Here is a 17,079-nt window from a genome sequence, read left to right as displayed (position 1 = left end):
CTGGGGAGAGTGAGCAACCATCAAGTTTGATGGAAAGGCTTCTTGGAGGAGATGAGTGAGGAGGAGGAAAGACAATGAACTCTGTTTTGTCCATGTTAAGTTTTAGGAATCGTGCAGAGAAGAAGGATGAAATAGCAGATAGACATTGTGGGATTTTGGTTAATAGAGAGGTAATGTCAGGTCCAGAGAGGTAGATCTGTGTATCATCAGCGTAGAGATGATACTGGAAGCCGTGGGACTCTATGAGCTGTCCCAGGCCGAAGGTGTAGATGGAGAACAGCAGGGGTCCAAGAACTGAGCCTTGGGGGACACCGACAGATAGGGGGCGAGATGAGGAAGTGGTGTGAGAATGGGAAACACTGAACGTCTGGTCGGTTAGGTATGAGGAGATCCAAGATAGGGCCAAGTCTGTGATGCCCAGAGATGAGAGGATCTGTAGTAGGAGGGAATGGTCTACTGTGTCGAACTGTAAAGGGGAAAAAAGCGCAATAGGGTCTTACCTGGTATGAGGGTGGACAAACAAGACAAAGAAGCACTCACCTGGTGAGGTTGTGCCAGTCACAATCCCTTATGATAGCCTGTGAGTGCCCGGTGGTTTAGCTGCAGCCCCGGGAGAGGAATTTTATATCACACAGGTAGAAGAAAAGACCGGGTTTATGCCGTGCTAAAAACCACAGATGCGTGTAAATTAAAAGATTTCCTTTTTATTGGACAGTTCCTACGCGTTTCAGAGACATCCGTCTCCTTCCTCAGGAAAATAAATCATATTACAGCAAGGCCACTTGGACCTATATATAAGGAGCAAACAGCCATGTATGCATTAAGGACTGCCCGTATGACTCAGAGCTGATGACTCAGAGCCACATGGTAAAGAAGAAGAAAAAAAAGGAAGGAAGGAAGAGAAGAAAAAGAAAAAAAAAAAAGGGAAGATGGAACGATCGTGAATAACAGAAAAAAGTGTCTGGAACAGCATGATCCCAAGAAACATGGATAATTCCAACAAAGGGAATACTGAAAAAATAAAAAATAAATAAATGAATGAATAAAGACATGAAAACACTTGTTCCTCGTGTTATTTAATAAAGTCAGGGGGGAAGAGATGTGAGGGATGTGTTTAAGATGGTGTGCGAACCTATGGAGTATAGGTGAATTTTTTGGTATTTAGTCCTCTACTCTACATGGGGATATAGAGATTGTGAGTGAAAATTCAAAACAATGTGTAAAAAAGTATATATATAGAACTATATATGGGGATACAGCGATCGTGAGTGAATATCCAGAGGGACGTGAAAAAAATCTTTTTATATTTATTTATTTATATATAAAACTATAAAGAATGAGGAATAGAACTGCAAGGGCACTGCGATTGAAAATTATTTTGATTAAAATTTTTTAGAATGTCTGACAATGACAAAAAAAGCGGGCTCAGTGAGGAAACCACTAAAAAGAGGGGGGGGGGGGGACATTTATATATAAAAATGACGTCCAGGGATTTTTACTTTCTAATGCTTAGTATGCATTCTATTTTTGTAAAGGAGACATGCTCCGGTAATAAGTGAGTGCAGAAAAAAAAAAAAAAACTAGGGCACCTGCACGATAGAGGTGCTACAAGTTCAAGGAAACAAGGGGTGACACCAGAGTTCACTACCGTGCAAACCAGATACAATGCGCTTGCGCTAGACAAGCAGACAGGGAGGTTTTGTCAATCTAGCGGCAATGAGTGCAAAGAGTGCAGAAGGACAGCAAAAAAAAAAGGGTGTACCAGATGCATATAGCAGTCATTTGCATGAAGAATAAGAGTATTAACGAGAGATGAGGAACATAGGGGACAAATACAGAAACGCAATAAATAATAAATGGTAAAACAATAAGACTATACTTATTGTAGATATATATAGGACAGTGTCAATATAAAAATACATACAATATTAATTCAATAAAACACAATAAATGAGTAAAAAGTTTGTTAGCACTAGATATAAAAACAACGGCCAAGCCACTATATAAAACCAGATAAAAGGGTACTTCATAACTGATGGGGGATAAAAACGATTAATAAAACAAGTCAGTGACCTCATTTAGACCAAAGGGTTTTAATGTATTTAGTTTGTTGATCCAAAAGGTCTCCTTTCTGCTCAGGGTTTCCATTCTATTGGGGGCATTTGGGGCTATCTGCGCTATTGGTGTAATATTAAAAACCATCCCCTTATTGTGTTTCAGAGCGCAATGCTTAGAGAGTCCGTGGAGCATATAGCCTATCTTCACATTGTGCCTATGTGAATTTAGCCTATTGTGGAGGGCCTGACTCGTCCTTCCTACATATTGTTTCCCGCACACACAGTCTACTAAATATCTAACAAAGTCCGACTGGCATGTTAAACGACTTCTGATGGGGACATTTTCTGAGCCCCCCTGAGAGCAGAAAGTGGTCCTTTTGTGGCAAATACTTTTACAACAGAGACAATTTTTGAGACCGCATCTATAGGAGCCAATTATGGTAGCTGTTTTATTCATCAGCAGAGGTGCTTTTAACCTGCTGGGAGCTATAATATTCTTGATGGTCGGCGCCCTTCTAAAAGTATCCCCTGGGCGAGCAGGTAACATATTTCTAAGAATGGGGTCACTTAGTAATATCCCCCAGTGTCTGGAAAAAATATTTCTAATGGTTACATTGTCACTGCTGTAAGTAGTGATGAAGTTAGCAGAGAAATCGCCCTTTCCAGCAGCATTAAAAAACCTTCTTGTACCCGAGATAGATGCGGTCTTTTTGGGTTTCAGCATGTCTGTTTGTTTCAATTTGGCTGTTTCTAGGTAAGCTTTTTTCATCAAAGACCTGGGGAAGTCCTTCTCAATGAAGCGATCCCTCAAAATCCCAACCTGTTCTTTAAAATCAGCATCTAAGGTACAATTCCTTCTAATCCGTTTATACTGATTTATGGGGATGTTGTGCAACCACTTAGCATAGTGTTCACTGTGATTGTGAATGTAACTGTTCGCATCTACTTTCTTAAAGAAAGTTTTTGTAAGAATTTTGTGGTCTTGATGAAATATGGTGAGGTCCAGGAAGTGTGTCTCCTTTTCATGCACAGTGGGGGCAAATTGCAAGCCCCAATCATTATTATTTAGGGTGCTGAGGAAGGATTCTAAATTATTATGTTTACTATCCCAGATGATGAACAGATCATCTATAAATCTTTTGTAGACTATGATGCTGCTATCAAAAATCCCATTTTCGATGTGTAATAATTCAAAGACCCCCATAAATAAATTTGCGTATGAACAAGCTGCTTTCGAGCCCATGGCTGTGCCAAGGCACTGGTGATACAGATTGCCACCAAAAGTGAAAAAATTATTATTGAGAATGAAGCTCATTCCCTCCACTAAAAAATCTTTTTGGGGTTGTGGGATTCTGCTGTCGTTCTCAAGAAAATATGAGAAACAAAAAAGTCCTAGGTGATGGTGAATATTAGAATACAGGGATGCTACATCAATAGTAAGAAATGTGTAGGAATCCTTCCATGGTATATCCTTTATAAGGTCAATGAGATGGGCTGAATCCCAAAGGTGGCTATTTAAACTGGAGACATGTGGTTGCATGATTTGGTCAATATAATTTGCTAAATTAGCCGTCAGGGAATCTATACCAGATATTATGGGCCTCCCCGGGGGATTTACCAGACTTTTATGGATTTTGGGAAGGTGGTAGAAAAATGCCATACTGGGGTCCTTTACTTGTAGAAATCTCTTTTCAGATGAGTTTAAAATATTTAAATCCACTGCTTTTTGTATCAAGATCTTATAGGCTGAAATAGCTGATTCATAGCAATTTTTATCTACTGTCTCATAGTACAAGGGATCAGATAATATTCTGGACGCCTCTTTAAGGTAATCAGTTCTATTTTGGATTACAATCCCCCCCCCCCTTGTCAGCCGCCCGTATGACTATATCAGGATTTTTCTTGAGATCATTCAGGGCTGTTCTTTCAGCATTTGAGAGGTTATATTTGAGTTTCCTTCTACTGTTCATTACCTCCTTTAGATCTGCTGATATTAAATCGCTGAAGGTTTTGATAAAATGCCCCTTACTTTCTGTGGGATAAAATCTGGATTTTGGTTTAACCATAGTGTGACAAAAGGGGTCTGGTTCTTCTATAGGGGCGGGGGTAGCATCCCCTTTCAATAGAAAGTGCCTCTTTAGGGTGAGCTTTCTTATATAGCTCTGTACGTCCAGAAATATATCAAAATCCTTGGATTTATAGGATGGGCAAAATGAAAGACCTTTATTAAGTACCCTTAATTCTCCTTCGTTTAAAACATAATCCGAAAAGTTAAAAATATTAGTGGTGGGCCTATTGATACCAGATTCATTGGTTAGGCAACCCTTTTTTCTTTTTTGTTTGTGCCTGTGCCCTGCTCGGACTCCTCTATTGTATTTTTTCGCTTTTTGGTGGATCTTGGTATCAGAAAATCCGTAATTGTCCCCCCTCTCTGGCTCTTGGCTGGGGGCAAAAAGGGTACCAAAGGTGTTACTTTATTGGAATTATCTATGGTATGTCGTTACCCATAGGCCTGTCAGGTGCAGCGACCGTATCCTGTACTGCACTCTGTGCTGCAATCTGTGCTGTAGGAAGGGGAGCCAAGAGCAGAGAGGGGGGACAATTACGGCTTTTCTGATACCAAGATCCACCAAAAAGCGAAAAAATACAATAGAGGAGTCCGAGCAGGGCACAGGCACAAACAAAAAAGAAAAAAGGGTTGTATCACCTCTATCGTGCAGGTGCCCTAGTTTTTTTTTTTTTTTCTGCACTCTCTTATTACCGGAGCATGTCTCCTTTACAAAAATAGAATGCATACTAAGCATTAGAAAGTAAAAATCCCTGGACGTCATTTTTATATATAAATGTCCCCCCCCCTCTTTTTAGTGGTTTCCTTACTGAGCCCGCTTTTTTTGTCATTGTCAGACATCATAAAAAATTTTAATCAAAATAATTTTCAATCGCAGTGCCCTTGCAGTTCTATTCCTCATTCTTTATAGTTTTATATATAAATAAATAAATATAAAAAGATTTTTTTCACGTCCCTCTGGATATTCACTCACGATCGCTGTATCCCCATATATAGTTCTATATATATACTTTTTTACACATTGTTTTGAATTTTCACTCACAATCTCTATATCCCCATGTAGAGTAGAGGACTAAACACCATAAAATTCACCTATACTTCATAGGTTCGCACACCATCTTAAACACATCCCTCACATCTCTTCCCCCCTGACTTTATTAAATAACATGAGGAACAAGTGTTTCCATGTCTTTATTCATTCATTTATTTATTTTTTCAGTATTCCCTTTGTTGGAATTATCCATGTTTCTTGGGATCATGCTGTTCCAGACACTTTTTTTCTGTTATTCACGATCGTTCCTTCTTCTCTCTTTTTTTTTTTTCTTCTCTTCCTTCCTTTTTTTTTTTTTTTTTTTTTTTCTTCTTCTTTACCATGTGGCTCTGAGTCATCAGCTCTGAGTCATACAGGCAGTCCTTAATGCATACATGGCTGTTTGCTCCTTATATATAGGTCCAAGCGGCCTTGCTGTAATATGATTTATGATTTATTTTCCTGAGGAAGGAGACGGATGTCTCTGAAACGCGTAGGAACTGTCCAATAAAAAGGAAATCTTTTAATTTACACGCATCAGTGGTTTTTAGCGCGGCATAAACCCGGTCTTTTCTTCTACCTGTGTGCTACTGTGTCGAAGGCAGAGGACAGGTCCAGGAGGAGGAGGAGGACAGAGTAGTGTATATCTTCCCATGGGGAGGTGTCTGAGCAGTCGGGATCCGATCCGGCTCTTTCCCGTCTGCATTGAGGTCGTCTGACACATGGTGAGGTTTTAATACTATGGTAGGACTGTCCTGATTGGGGTACAGCTTGTCATGTTTGAGGCATTTATGCTTTTTAATTATAATAATAAAAAATTGCTAAAAATGTACCCTATTTACATGTACTGTTAGTATTTGCAGCAGGGTATATTTTGATTTTATTTATCTTAGGTTTTGTCTGGATTGTTGTGGGGGCATCATTTTGTATTGGGGTAATTGTGGTAGCATCAGAATGTATAGGCATCAAACTGTATTGAGGATATCATAGTGCAGGAGTGGGAAACCTCTGGCTTTTTTCTGCGGCACATTCCCGGGTCCTCAGTGCTTGGGTGGCAGTTGCGGTCTTGCCGGTTGCCGGCCCTTTAAATCCCGATGCGCCTGTGGACTAAACGCTGTGTGCGCATACCATGAGGTTCTCACGCTGCACATACCATAAGGTCCTTACTCTGGCCTGTGCCAGCGTGCTCACGGCTTACAGAAGAAGAGGAGCAGCAGCTTTTCCGGCCTCCCTGTTATACATACTTCCTGGACTGGTGCTTTGAGTCCGCAACCCAGTGCTGTCCTCCCCCAGTGCTGTGTACCCTCTAGTACTGTGTGTGCACCATCCCTCAGGGCTGTGTTACCCCCAGTGCTGTGTGCCACCCCAAGTGCTGTGTACCTCCTCAGTGCTGTGAACCCCAGTTGTCTGTGCCCCCCCAGTGCTGTCTATGCCCCCAGTACTGCCTGTGACCCCCAGTCCTATTCGTTCCCCCCAATGCTGCCTGTGCCCCACTAGTGCTGTGTGCCGCCACCTCCCAGTGCTGTGCCTGCCGGTGCTGTATGTGCCCCCCTGGTGATAGCTATGCTCCACTAGTACTGTCCGTGCCCCCCAGCGCTCTGTGCCACTTCCAGTGCTGTCCTTGTCTGCCAGTCCTGTCTGTGCCCCCCATAGTGCCACCCAATGCTGTCTATTCCATTGCCAGTGCTGTCAGTACTCCCCCAGTGCTGTCTGTGTGCCCCAGTGATGTATATGCCCCCAGCCCCTCCTGTGATGGATATGCCCTTCCTGTGATGGATATGCCCCCAGCCTCTCCGGTGATGTATATGCCCCCAGCCCCTCCTGTGATGTGTATACCCACAGCATCTCCTGTAATTTATGCACTCCAGTGTCTCCTGTGATGTGTATGCCCCAGCGTCTCCTGTGATATCTATGCCCCCAGCCTCTCCAGAAGGAGACAAACCTGGAAAAGCAGTTATGAGAAGCAACATGATCAATATCACCTAATATTACAGCCGCAGCAAAGAGAAGCAGCTCCACCCACCACATTAAGGGTGAGTTAATTGTTTGACCAAATATAGCAGGGTGATTTTCAAGTTTATCTTTTTGTGCAGGCCCTGAAGGGTGGTAGTTCCAAATGGCCCCCGGCAGAAAAAAGGTTCCCTATCCCTGTTATAGGGGCATATATCAGGGCACTGTTGAGGCATCATACTGTATTGGAGGAAATGGGGACACCATAGTGTGTTGGGGAGCTATCTATGGGCTTCATACTGTATTGGAGGGGGCGGCCCTGTACGAGCTTCATACTGTTTTGAGGGGGCAATCTATAAGCTTCATACTGTATTGGGGGTACTGTTGGAGCAGCATTCTGTATGGGGGGCACTGTAAGGACTTCATACTGTATTATGGGCAGTGTTGGGGCAACAGACTTTACAAAAGGGCACTATCTGGTATAATACTGTATTGGGGGACATGATAGGGACACCATGATGTACGAGGAGCTGCTGATAAGTCTTTGGCTTTACCCAGAAAGAAACGAGATAGGATGATGAAACTTTACATTTATTCCACATACTCTCCACTGATGTCAACACACTTCTTACATCGGTATTCCAAGTTCTGTAAGCCTAAGAAAAAGAAGGATTTCAGTTGTGCCTCAAACCAGGCATCTGTAGCAGCCATGGCATCAGAAATGGTGTGAAATTTGGTGCCCTTGAGGTGTTTCTTCAGGTTTGGAAACAGATGATAGTTGGAGGGAGCTAGATCTGGTGAATAAGATGGGTGGTGAACCAGCTGGAAGCCCAGCTCTGCCAGATTTGCTGTGGTCGCTTGTGCAGTGTGAGCGGAGGCGTTGTCTTGCAGGAACAAGATTCCTTTGGACTTTGGACAGCTTGGTGCGTCTTTTGGCCTTCAGAGCTGCCTTCAATTGGTCCAAAAGTTCAATGTAATACCTTGCATTAATTGTGGAACCCTTTTGAAGGTAGTCCACTAGCAGCACGTCCTTCTTATCCCAAAACACAGACGTCATAAACTTAGTAGCTGATTTTTGCACCCTGAACTTCTTTAGACGACGACAACCTCTGTGCCTCCACTCTTTTGACTGCTCCTTGTTTTCAGGGTCATACAAATAAATCCAGGTCTCATCCATAGTGACCAGTCGATCCAGAAAGTTCTTATCAGTCTGGAAACGCTGACAAATGGCCCGGGAAGTTTTCACTTGCAGCTTCTCTGATCTGTGGTCAAACATTTGGGGATCCACTTTGCAGATCGCTTCCTCATGTCCAAATGTCCATGGATAATGACACAAACATGTTCACGGGAAATCCCCATGATGTCTGCTATTGCTTTAGCTGAAATTCATGGATTCTCCAGTATGAGGTTCTGCGCAGCATCGACCATCTCTGGATAAACAACCCCTCTCGGTCGTCCAGAACGTTCCTCATCATTGGGGCTGAAGTGGCCCGTTTTAAATTTGGCAACCCAGTTCTTAACTGTGGAATATGAAGGGTATTGATCCCCCAATGTCTGCGACATATCACCATGAATATCCTTCACGGACTTTCCTTGCAGAAACAAGAATTTTATCCCTCCTCTGCTCTCAGTTGCTGTGAATATCGCATTAAACTCCAACATTTTGTTTTCCCGCGTGCGTAGAACACTCTTTCCATAAGCAACAAACACAACATTTTTAAAACATATATGAGACACATAAGGCTTTCATATGATGTAACATTCGTTACCATAGAAATAAAAAAAAATCACAAAGCCAAAGACTTATCAGCAGCCCTTCGTAGAACGCTGCATAAATGCAATATGTCAAAGATCACAAAGCCAAAGACTTAGCAGCCCTTCGTACTGGGGGGCACTGTATGAGCTTCATACTGTATTATGGACACTATTGAGGCATCATGCTGTATTGGGGGGCACAGTTCGGGCTTTCTGGTGTATTGGGGGGTATTATAATATGTTGGGGACACAGTGGTGGCATTCAAGCTTATTAAAATGATTATGCCACATCTTACTCTGGAAAGGGGCAATAAAAACCCCTCTTAATTTACACTAAATTAATCAAATTTCGTGGAACATTTTGACAAACTTTGCGCAGAACCCACCAGTGAAAACAAAGATAAGACCGAAAAATGACTGTACATACTGCCATTGATGAATCTGGACCCAAATCTTCCCCAGCTTCCGTGGAGTTGCACTTTACATGTGATTTTCTGTTGGAAGTTCCAGTAATTACAAGTGTAAAAGCGCCAAACGTTCCGCAATCAGTCGCCATTTCTTACGTAACAATGGCATTGCCAAACTTTAAGACCGGAGAACAAGACTTGAGATTTTCCCTATATGTCTATACAAGAGATTTGGCATTCCGGGGGGGGGGGGGGGGGGGAATGAGAAGAAGCATGTGATGGGTAGACTGCGTTTATTGTATCTGAGAGCATTGCACTTAAAGCTGTGTGCTGAAAAAAAAATTCTGTATAGTTTTTTGTGAGGGGTGGGATAATGGCATGCTTTAAAAGGGCTTCTTCCAAAAAAAACAGCGCCACCCCTGCCCACAGACTGGGTGAGGTACTGCAGCTCTACAGCATTTTTCTCAATGAAGCCAAGCTGCAATACCAGACATAACCCCTAAACATATGTGGCGCTATTTTTGGAGGAAGGCAGCCATTTTTTTTTCTAATCATAGGGAAAGCCTAATATTGCGTTTTCCTGTAGCCATCTCCGTTCTGTATCTTGACGACTCGCAGTAGACTATAGAGAACATTTGTGGAGGAAGCTCTAAAACACAAGACCGTGAAAGGAGCCGGAGGCCCCCCCAGTGGCCGATCCCAGACCCCCCGCAGAGGCGTCATCATCGCTGTCCTTGTCAAAGTCCTGCCACCAGAGCGGAGACTTCAGCAGTGGAGAGATATAGGCCGCCCTGTTCCTCGCCTCCTTTTCTTGCTCCTATTAAGTAGAAATGAAATATATTAATTCTTTATCACGCTCATAAGTCAGTACAAAAATCATTATCCGTGCTCATCCTCATCTCCCTGGTTTAGGAACCTAAGCCCAGAGCTTAGGCTTGTGAGCATGTGAGGCCGGAACCACTGCCCTACCGTGCCAAAAAAACTCCTGACTTGCTTCCCTCATCCCCCACAATAAGGGACAACGGCTTTTGTGGCATATGCCAGAGTAATTTGTTCAAGAACGCTCCTGAATCTCATGCTCTATAATTTTCTATCCGCTATCTTTCTTTGGGTGATTCCTATTTATGAGCTTCCTGCCAGCACTATAGATGCTGGGACTGCTTTATCCCAGCATGCATTGTTGCCTGTCACTGTCCGATGGATGGCTTGTGTACTTCCTACAGATAGATAAAGACCTGCCCCCATTTCCTGTAGAGAGATAAAGACCCATCCCCACTTCCTGTAAAGATATAGACCTGCCTTACTTCCTGTAGAGAGATAAAAGACCTGCCTCCACTTCCTGTTAAGATAAAGACCTGCGTCGACTTCCTGTAAAGATAAAGACCTGCCTCTGTCACGCTCCCCGGCTCCTCTGCCATGCTTCCCGGCTCCCCTGCCATGCTCCCCGGCTCCCCTGCCATGCTTCCCGGCTCCCCTGCCATGCTCCCCGGCTCCCCTGCCTTGCTCACCGGCTCCCCTGCCACGCTTCCCCGCTCTCATATCACGCTCCGTCGCTCCCGTGCCATGCTTCCCGGTCCCCCGCTCCACAGCCTCCATGCCCCATCACCTGCGGTCTCCAGGCAGCCCGGTCCCCGCTCCCGGCGCCCGTCGGCAACGCTGAGCCAGCCCGGCACTCCTGCCTCCTGTGCACCGCTTCCTGCTCTGGCTTCTGGCACCCGGGCCTCGCGCATGCGCATTAGGGCGCGCGCGCGGTCATTGACCCTCTCTTAAAGGGCCAGTGTCCTCCAACAGGATATTGAAGAATCAGGTACAGGGTATATAGGGGGATCCTTTCCAAGTGGGCGGGGCCTGTTCTTCGTGTTTGCTAAGCTAGGAGTCAGGTCTCCCTGTGTCTTGTTCCATACTTACCTATCTCTCTTGTAGAGTCGCTCCTGTCTCGCCAACCGGTCCTGACGATTCCCGAACCCCGAACGGTGACTGTCCGCCATCTCGTCAGTCCATACCATCTCCGATCCCTGGATCCGTGTGGTGACCCACCTCCTCGCTCCGTTGGTTCCGGATTCTGCCTGACATCATCTCGGCCTCCGAACCTGAGCTCCGTCACCCGGACTACCTTCAGAGACTCCGTGGTCCCAGGGACTTCTTCACTCCACTACTCTGAACGGACTGTCCTGCTACCCGTAGTGCTCCGGCTACCGGGCACCTTGCCCTCGGTGAGGTGTTCAGCCCAGCGGATCCACCTCCTGGGCCTACCCGTCCACCTGGTCCTAACAGCCTCCACTTTCTGTAAAGATAAAGACCTACCCCACTTCCTGTAAAGAGATAAAGACCCATCCCCACTTCCTGTAGAGAGCTAAAGACCCACCGCCACTTCCTGTAGAGAGATAAAGACCTGCCTCTGTGGCGCCCTGGACTAGCCTGGTCGTCACAGATAACACTCAAACAACCCCAGCCCCATTAGACAGTGACACCAGCCAAACAAAAACGCTTGTTGCCTCTTCCAAAGTCTGATGTCCACACCAGGTGGGGCGGAGCCAAGCGGTTGGCCCCACCCACCGAGGAGTTCACAGTCCTGGAGGCGGGAAAAGTGGCAGAACAGTTTAGGAGTTTGAAGTGAGAGGAGCAAGCACTTGGGTGTCTGGGTTTGTGGCCCAGGCACTGACAGCAAGGTTGGCAGACGGTGGTGGCCGCCTGCAGGAGTGGTGAAGCAACGCGGAACCGTAGGACCGGGGTCGGGCGTTGGCCCGCTAGTACCGACCGGGGAGCGAAGTGAAGCCAGCACACACAGGCAGGGCCATGGGATTCCGACCAGGCTTGGAGCTGCCGACAATAGTCAAATCCGAGTGTGACCGGAACCCCAGGGGTTTCCGAACAGCCAAAGACCCGATAGAAGGCAACCGCCCACACCGTGAGGGTATACAGCTACCGCCTAAGGCTAGAGACCCAAGGGCCAGCGCCTGCGGGCAAACGGGCTCCTCCGGCATCCATACACCGGGGAGCGGACTACCGTTGGGGATCCATAGTAGTCAATCAAGTACATCAAGGTGCAGGGAAAGACAGCCGCCATCACCTGTCCGGGAAGAGACACTGCAGCCGGCTGCGGGACCCGTCCATCCAGCCGTTTGGTTTACCGAGGACTTTGTGCATCTCTTACTGAGTGAGTACACCCGTGCCATCCGGGACCGCGCCGCGCTGTCCCTGCACCTCACCAACCCAGCCTCCCCGTCACATCACCGGGCCCCGGGACCACCGACCCCTACCAATGGAGGGGGAAAACAACATCCCAGCTGCTCCCTACCATCGCTCCCGGGATCCCCGTCACCAGCAGCGGTGGTGCCCATCTTCACCACGACCCGTGGGTGGCGTCACAAACTAAATCCCCCAAACCAACCACCCTTTTCACTCACGGGCGAGGAGCGCCGCTCGAGTCCCCGGATCCGGCCCACCGCTCGAGCCACCGAGCAGCAGCCGCCGCAGCGCCGGAGCCGAGCGTTAGCGAGCGGGCAGCGGCGGCGTCCTCCCCGCCCGCGACAACTTGGCGTCACGAACAGGAGTGAACCCATCTACTTACCAGTAGAAGTGCGCCTTGTGATCTCCGCCGGCGGTGTCCGGCCGAAAATTTTGAAGCGCCGCCATCTTGGCGCGAAAATCTCCAGCTCGAGCGTCTTCTCCGAGCAGGAAAGGCGCGAAAGCGAAGCCCCGCCCCCAACAAACGGAAGTGCTGAAGAGAACCAAGGGGGGGGCGGGTGTGTGTCTGCCTAATGTAGCCGAGGCTATAGAAAGCGGGGACGCCAGCGCCAGGACTCTGCAAGATATCCCGTTCCTGGAGGCCGAGCAAGTAGGATGTCCGTACCGTCCAGCAGGCCCACGCCCGGAACAGCGGCGTGGGTGGAGGCTCGGGTGGCCCAGTTAAGCCGCAGGCTGCAGACCCGGCTCCAGCTCTTGGTGCAAGAATGAGAGGCTGGAATGGTGGAAGTGGTGATGACCATGCAGGCCCGTGAGGCGAAAGCAGAATCGGAGGAGCGGGTGAGTGACCCACGCCCCTGTGTCCCGGAGGGACCGGTCGCTGCGGCCGGGGGGCCCGGTCTGCCGTCGCTCAGCCAGCTGCGTTCCCCGCTGCCCTTATTGGTCGGCGCCACCCCACTGGCCGGCCCGCTGCTCCCGAACCCGACAACAGATGACATCACTCCCGCCTGCGAAGATACACCTGCAGGTGCTGCCCGCGAACGACAGCTTGCCTGGCCAGCCCCGACCCCGCTCACCTGGAGGGTGCCCGCTCCCCAAAGGGAGCCATCCAGCCCGGAGGCGGCCGCACCCGAAGAGGCCCCGGCAGTCCGCCCGGCCAGTACAGAGGTGGAGGGTAGCCCGTCTCAAGCCCGGAAGGTGACGCTGACCGCTCCCAAACTCCAGGCCTCGGCTGAGGCCGCGGAGGGTTGCCGCTGCAAGGCAGCAAAGCAGGCCTCGACACAGCGGTGCCCCCCTAACCAGAAGGTGCCGGTTGTGGCCCGCATCGGGGGGTACCAGCTGGGCCCAACCCCCGCACTGGAGGAACTGCCATGTTGGGAGCGGCAGCCAAGCCTGATGGGCCGGGAGACAGAGGCCCGGGAGAAAGAGAAGGTTGCTATCCTGGCCCGCACCGTAGAGGCAAAGGACGCTCTCCGGAGAGCCTCTCCCGAAGCTTGGGGCCCGATCTTTGAAGGTCAAGTCCGGCAGTTCTACCCCCGGCGTGGATGGGGGTTTATTCACGAGCCAAGCCTGGGGGTCGAGGCGTTCTTCTCCAGGCGAGATGTGCACAGCCGGCTGCCCCAGGGCCATCCGGAGCATGACCTCTGTGCGGGAGAGTTGGTCACATATACCTGCCACCTGGGAGAGAGGGGCTGGTTCGCTCTGGATGTCCAGAGAAGGGTGAGCCATGATGACCACGAGCAACCCCAGTCACCTCCTCCGCCATACAGTCCTAGGGCGGATCCGGAGGAAGTAAGTGGCGATGGTGATCTCCAGTAAAGGCAGCGGTCCTCCGTTGCAAGCAAGTTGTTCCCCGTTGGGACCCCCAGCAGTTTAAGTGAATGCCAAAAATCAACCGAGTTCTTCACCTGATTGTCTACTTGATTATTCCGGCCGTTGCTGGCAAGTTGTCCCCGGAGGGACTCTCTGTGTTTACCACCCACATGAGGAACTACTCATGGACATGGCCGAGAACTGGCAGGCCACCCACGAACTTGTGGGTTTGTAAATAGTTTTATGGGATGGAAACTGTTCCCGCCTCCGGAGAGGAAGACTGGAGGAAGGGCTCGCAGCAGAGCAGGCTGGGGCCCGGCCACCACCAGGACCGGTGGCCATCCTCCGGGGGTCAGGGGTCCCCCTGGACGTGGGGTCCCCTGAAGTGATAGCCGGGTGCGAGTAACCGTACCCGTTCCCACTCGGGCAGCCTGAACCTGGACTGGGGTCAAGGGGTGCTTCCCACTTCTTAGGGGCAGCATCAGGGCTAGGTTGCTTGGGTGGGAGAGTGGAAGACATCCGTCCGTCCGTCAGTATTAAAAATATTTTTATATGTGCAACGTTTAAGTGACCTAACAAAAATGCTTATGTTTGAAATGTTTACATGTTATTTATGTTTTACAGTTTTGAAAAAAAAAAATAAAACCGGTGACCGTGAACGGTCTGCATTTCACCAAGGGATAATGTGGCGCCCCGGACTAGCCAGGTCGTCACAGATAACACTCAAACACACCCACCCCCATTAGACAGTGACACCAGCCAAACAAAAACCCTTGTTGCCTCCTCCAGAGTCTGATGTCCACACCAGGTGGGGCGGAGCCAAGCAGTTGGCCCCACCCACCGAGGAGTTCACAGGCCTGGAGGTGGGAAAAGTGGCAGAACAGTTTAGGAGTTTGAAGTGAGAAGAGCAAGCACTTGAGTGTCTGGGTTTGTGGCCCAGGCACTGACAGCAAGGTTGGCAGACGGTGGTGGCCGTCTACAGGAGTGGTGAAGCAACGCGGAACCGTAGGACCGGGGTCGGGCGTTGGCCCGCCAGTACCGACCGGGGAGCGATGTGAAGCCAGCACACACAGGCAGGGCCATGGGATCCCGACCAGGCTTGGAGCCGCCGACAATAGTCAAATCCGAGTGTGACCGGAACCCCAGGGGTTTCCGAACAGCCAAAGACCCGATAGAAGGCAACCACCCACACCGTGAGGGTATACAGCTACCGCCTAAGCCTAGAGACCCAAGGGCCAGCGCCTGCGGGCAAACGGGCTCCTCCGGCATCCATACACCGGGGAGCGGACTACCGTTGGGGATCCATAGTAGTCAATCAAGTACATCAAGGTGCAGGGAAAGACAGCCGCCATCACCTGTCCGGGGAGAGACACTGCAGCCGGCTGCGGGACCCGTCCATCCAGCCGTTTGGTTTACCAAGGACTTTGTGCATCTCTTACTGAGTGAGTACACCCGTGCCATCCGGGACCGCGCCGCGCTGTCCCTGCAACCCTGCACCTCACCAACCCAGCCTCTCAGTCACATCACCGGGCCCCGGGACCACCGACCCCTACCCACGGAGGGGGAAAACAACATCCCAGCTTCTCCCTACCATCGCTCCCGGGATCCCCGTCACCAGCAGCGGTGGTGTCCATCTTCACCACGACCCATGAGTGGCGTCACGGACTAAATCCCCCAAACCAACCACCCTTTTCACTCACGGACGAGGAGCGCCGCTCGAATCCCCGGATCCGGCCCACCGCTCGAGCCACCGAGCAGCAGCCGCAGCAGCACCGGACCCGAGCGTTAGCGAGCGCGCAGCGGCGGTGTCCTCCCCGCCTGCGACACCTCCACTTCTTGTAGAGAGATAAATACCTGCCCCCACTTCCTGTAGAGAGCTAAAGACCCACCGCCACTTCCTGTAAAGATAAAGACCTGCCTCCACTTCCTGTAGAGAAAGACCTGACCCCACTTCCTGTAGAGAGCTAAAGACCCACCGCCACTTCCTGTAGAGATAAATTCCCATTCCCACTTCCTATAGAGAGATAAAGACCCATCCTCACTTCCTGTAAAGAGACAAAGACCCATCCCCACTTCCTGTAGAGAGACAAAGACCCATCCCAACTTCCTGTAGAGAAATGATGACCCTCTACCACTTTCTGTACAGGGAAGATCTGTCCTCACTTCCTGTGGTGAAATAAAGGCTCGCCACCACTTCCTGTGGTAAAATAAAGGCTCGCCACCACTTCCTGTGGTGAAATAAAGGCTCACCACCACTTCCTGTGGTGAAATAAAGGCTCGCCACCACTTCCTGTGGTGAAATAAAGGCCTGCACCCCACATTCTGATCAGAGAAAAAGGCCCGCCCCACTTCCTGTACAGAGATAAAAGCCCGCCCCACTTCTTGTTTAGAGATAAAGGCCCGCCCCCACTTCCTGTACAGAGAAAAAGGCCCGCCCCACTTCCTGTTCAGAGATAAAGGCCCGCCCCCACTTCCTGTTCAGAGATAAAGGCCCTCCCCACTTCCTGTTCAGAGATAAAGGCCCGTCCTCACTTCCTTTGCTCCATCTTGGTATCTCTGCTATTACAATCTGATTAAACTAAACAAAAGACAGTAGACAGCCAATAATATAGATAAGAAACAGCAGCTGCAATTAAGGGAGATTTTTTTGAAGGTAAAACAATAATATAATAAATATGAATTCCAAATAACACTTTATAAATGTTATCTACTAAAAGAGATCGACTGGTCTGAAAGTAAAGAGATCATTTACATCCGTTTTTTCTATATTTACAAGTCCAGTGGGTGGTTCTAATCAGTGATTGACAGCCATCT

At 49.0% G+C, this 17,079-nt stretch overlaps 1 protein-coding gene across 1 annotated transcript in view; it reads right to left on the bottom strand.

Annotated features, from left to right (window-relative positions):
- Positions 1–9,543: 9,543 nt before the first annotated feature.
- USP35 (ubiquitin specific peptidase 35) overlaps positions 9,544–17,079 on the bottom strand; it is a 58,630-nt gene continuing 51,094 nt past the window's right edge. Inside the window, exon 10 of the mRNA XM_075337512.1 lies at positions 9,544–10,084. Within this exon, the coding sequence (XP_075193627.1) occupies positions 9,917–10,084 (168 nt within the window). The 3' untranslated portion in view covers positions 9,544–9,916. The remainder of the gene's footprint in view (positions 10,085–17,079) is intronic.

The sequence above is a fragment of the Anomaloglossus baeobatrachus genome, chromosome 2 (assembly GCF_048569485.1).
Source record: "Anomaloglossus baeobatrachus isolate aAnoBae1 chromosome 2, aAnoBae1.hap1, whole genome shotgun sequence".
Lineage (NCBI taxonomy): Eukaryota > Metazoa > Chordata > Amphibia > Anura > Aromobatidae > Anomaloglossus > Anomaloglossus baeobatrachus.
The sequence above is the reverse complement of the archived record's forward strand: the minus strand, read 5'-3'. Positions and strand labels throughout refer to the sequence as shown.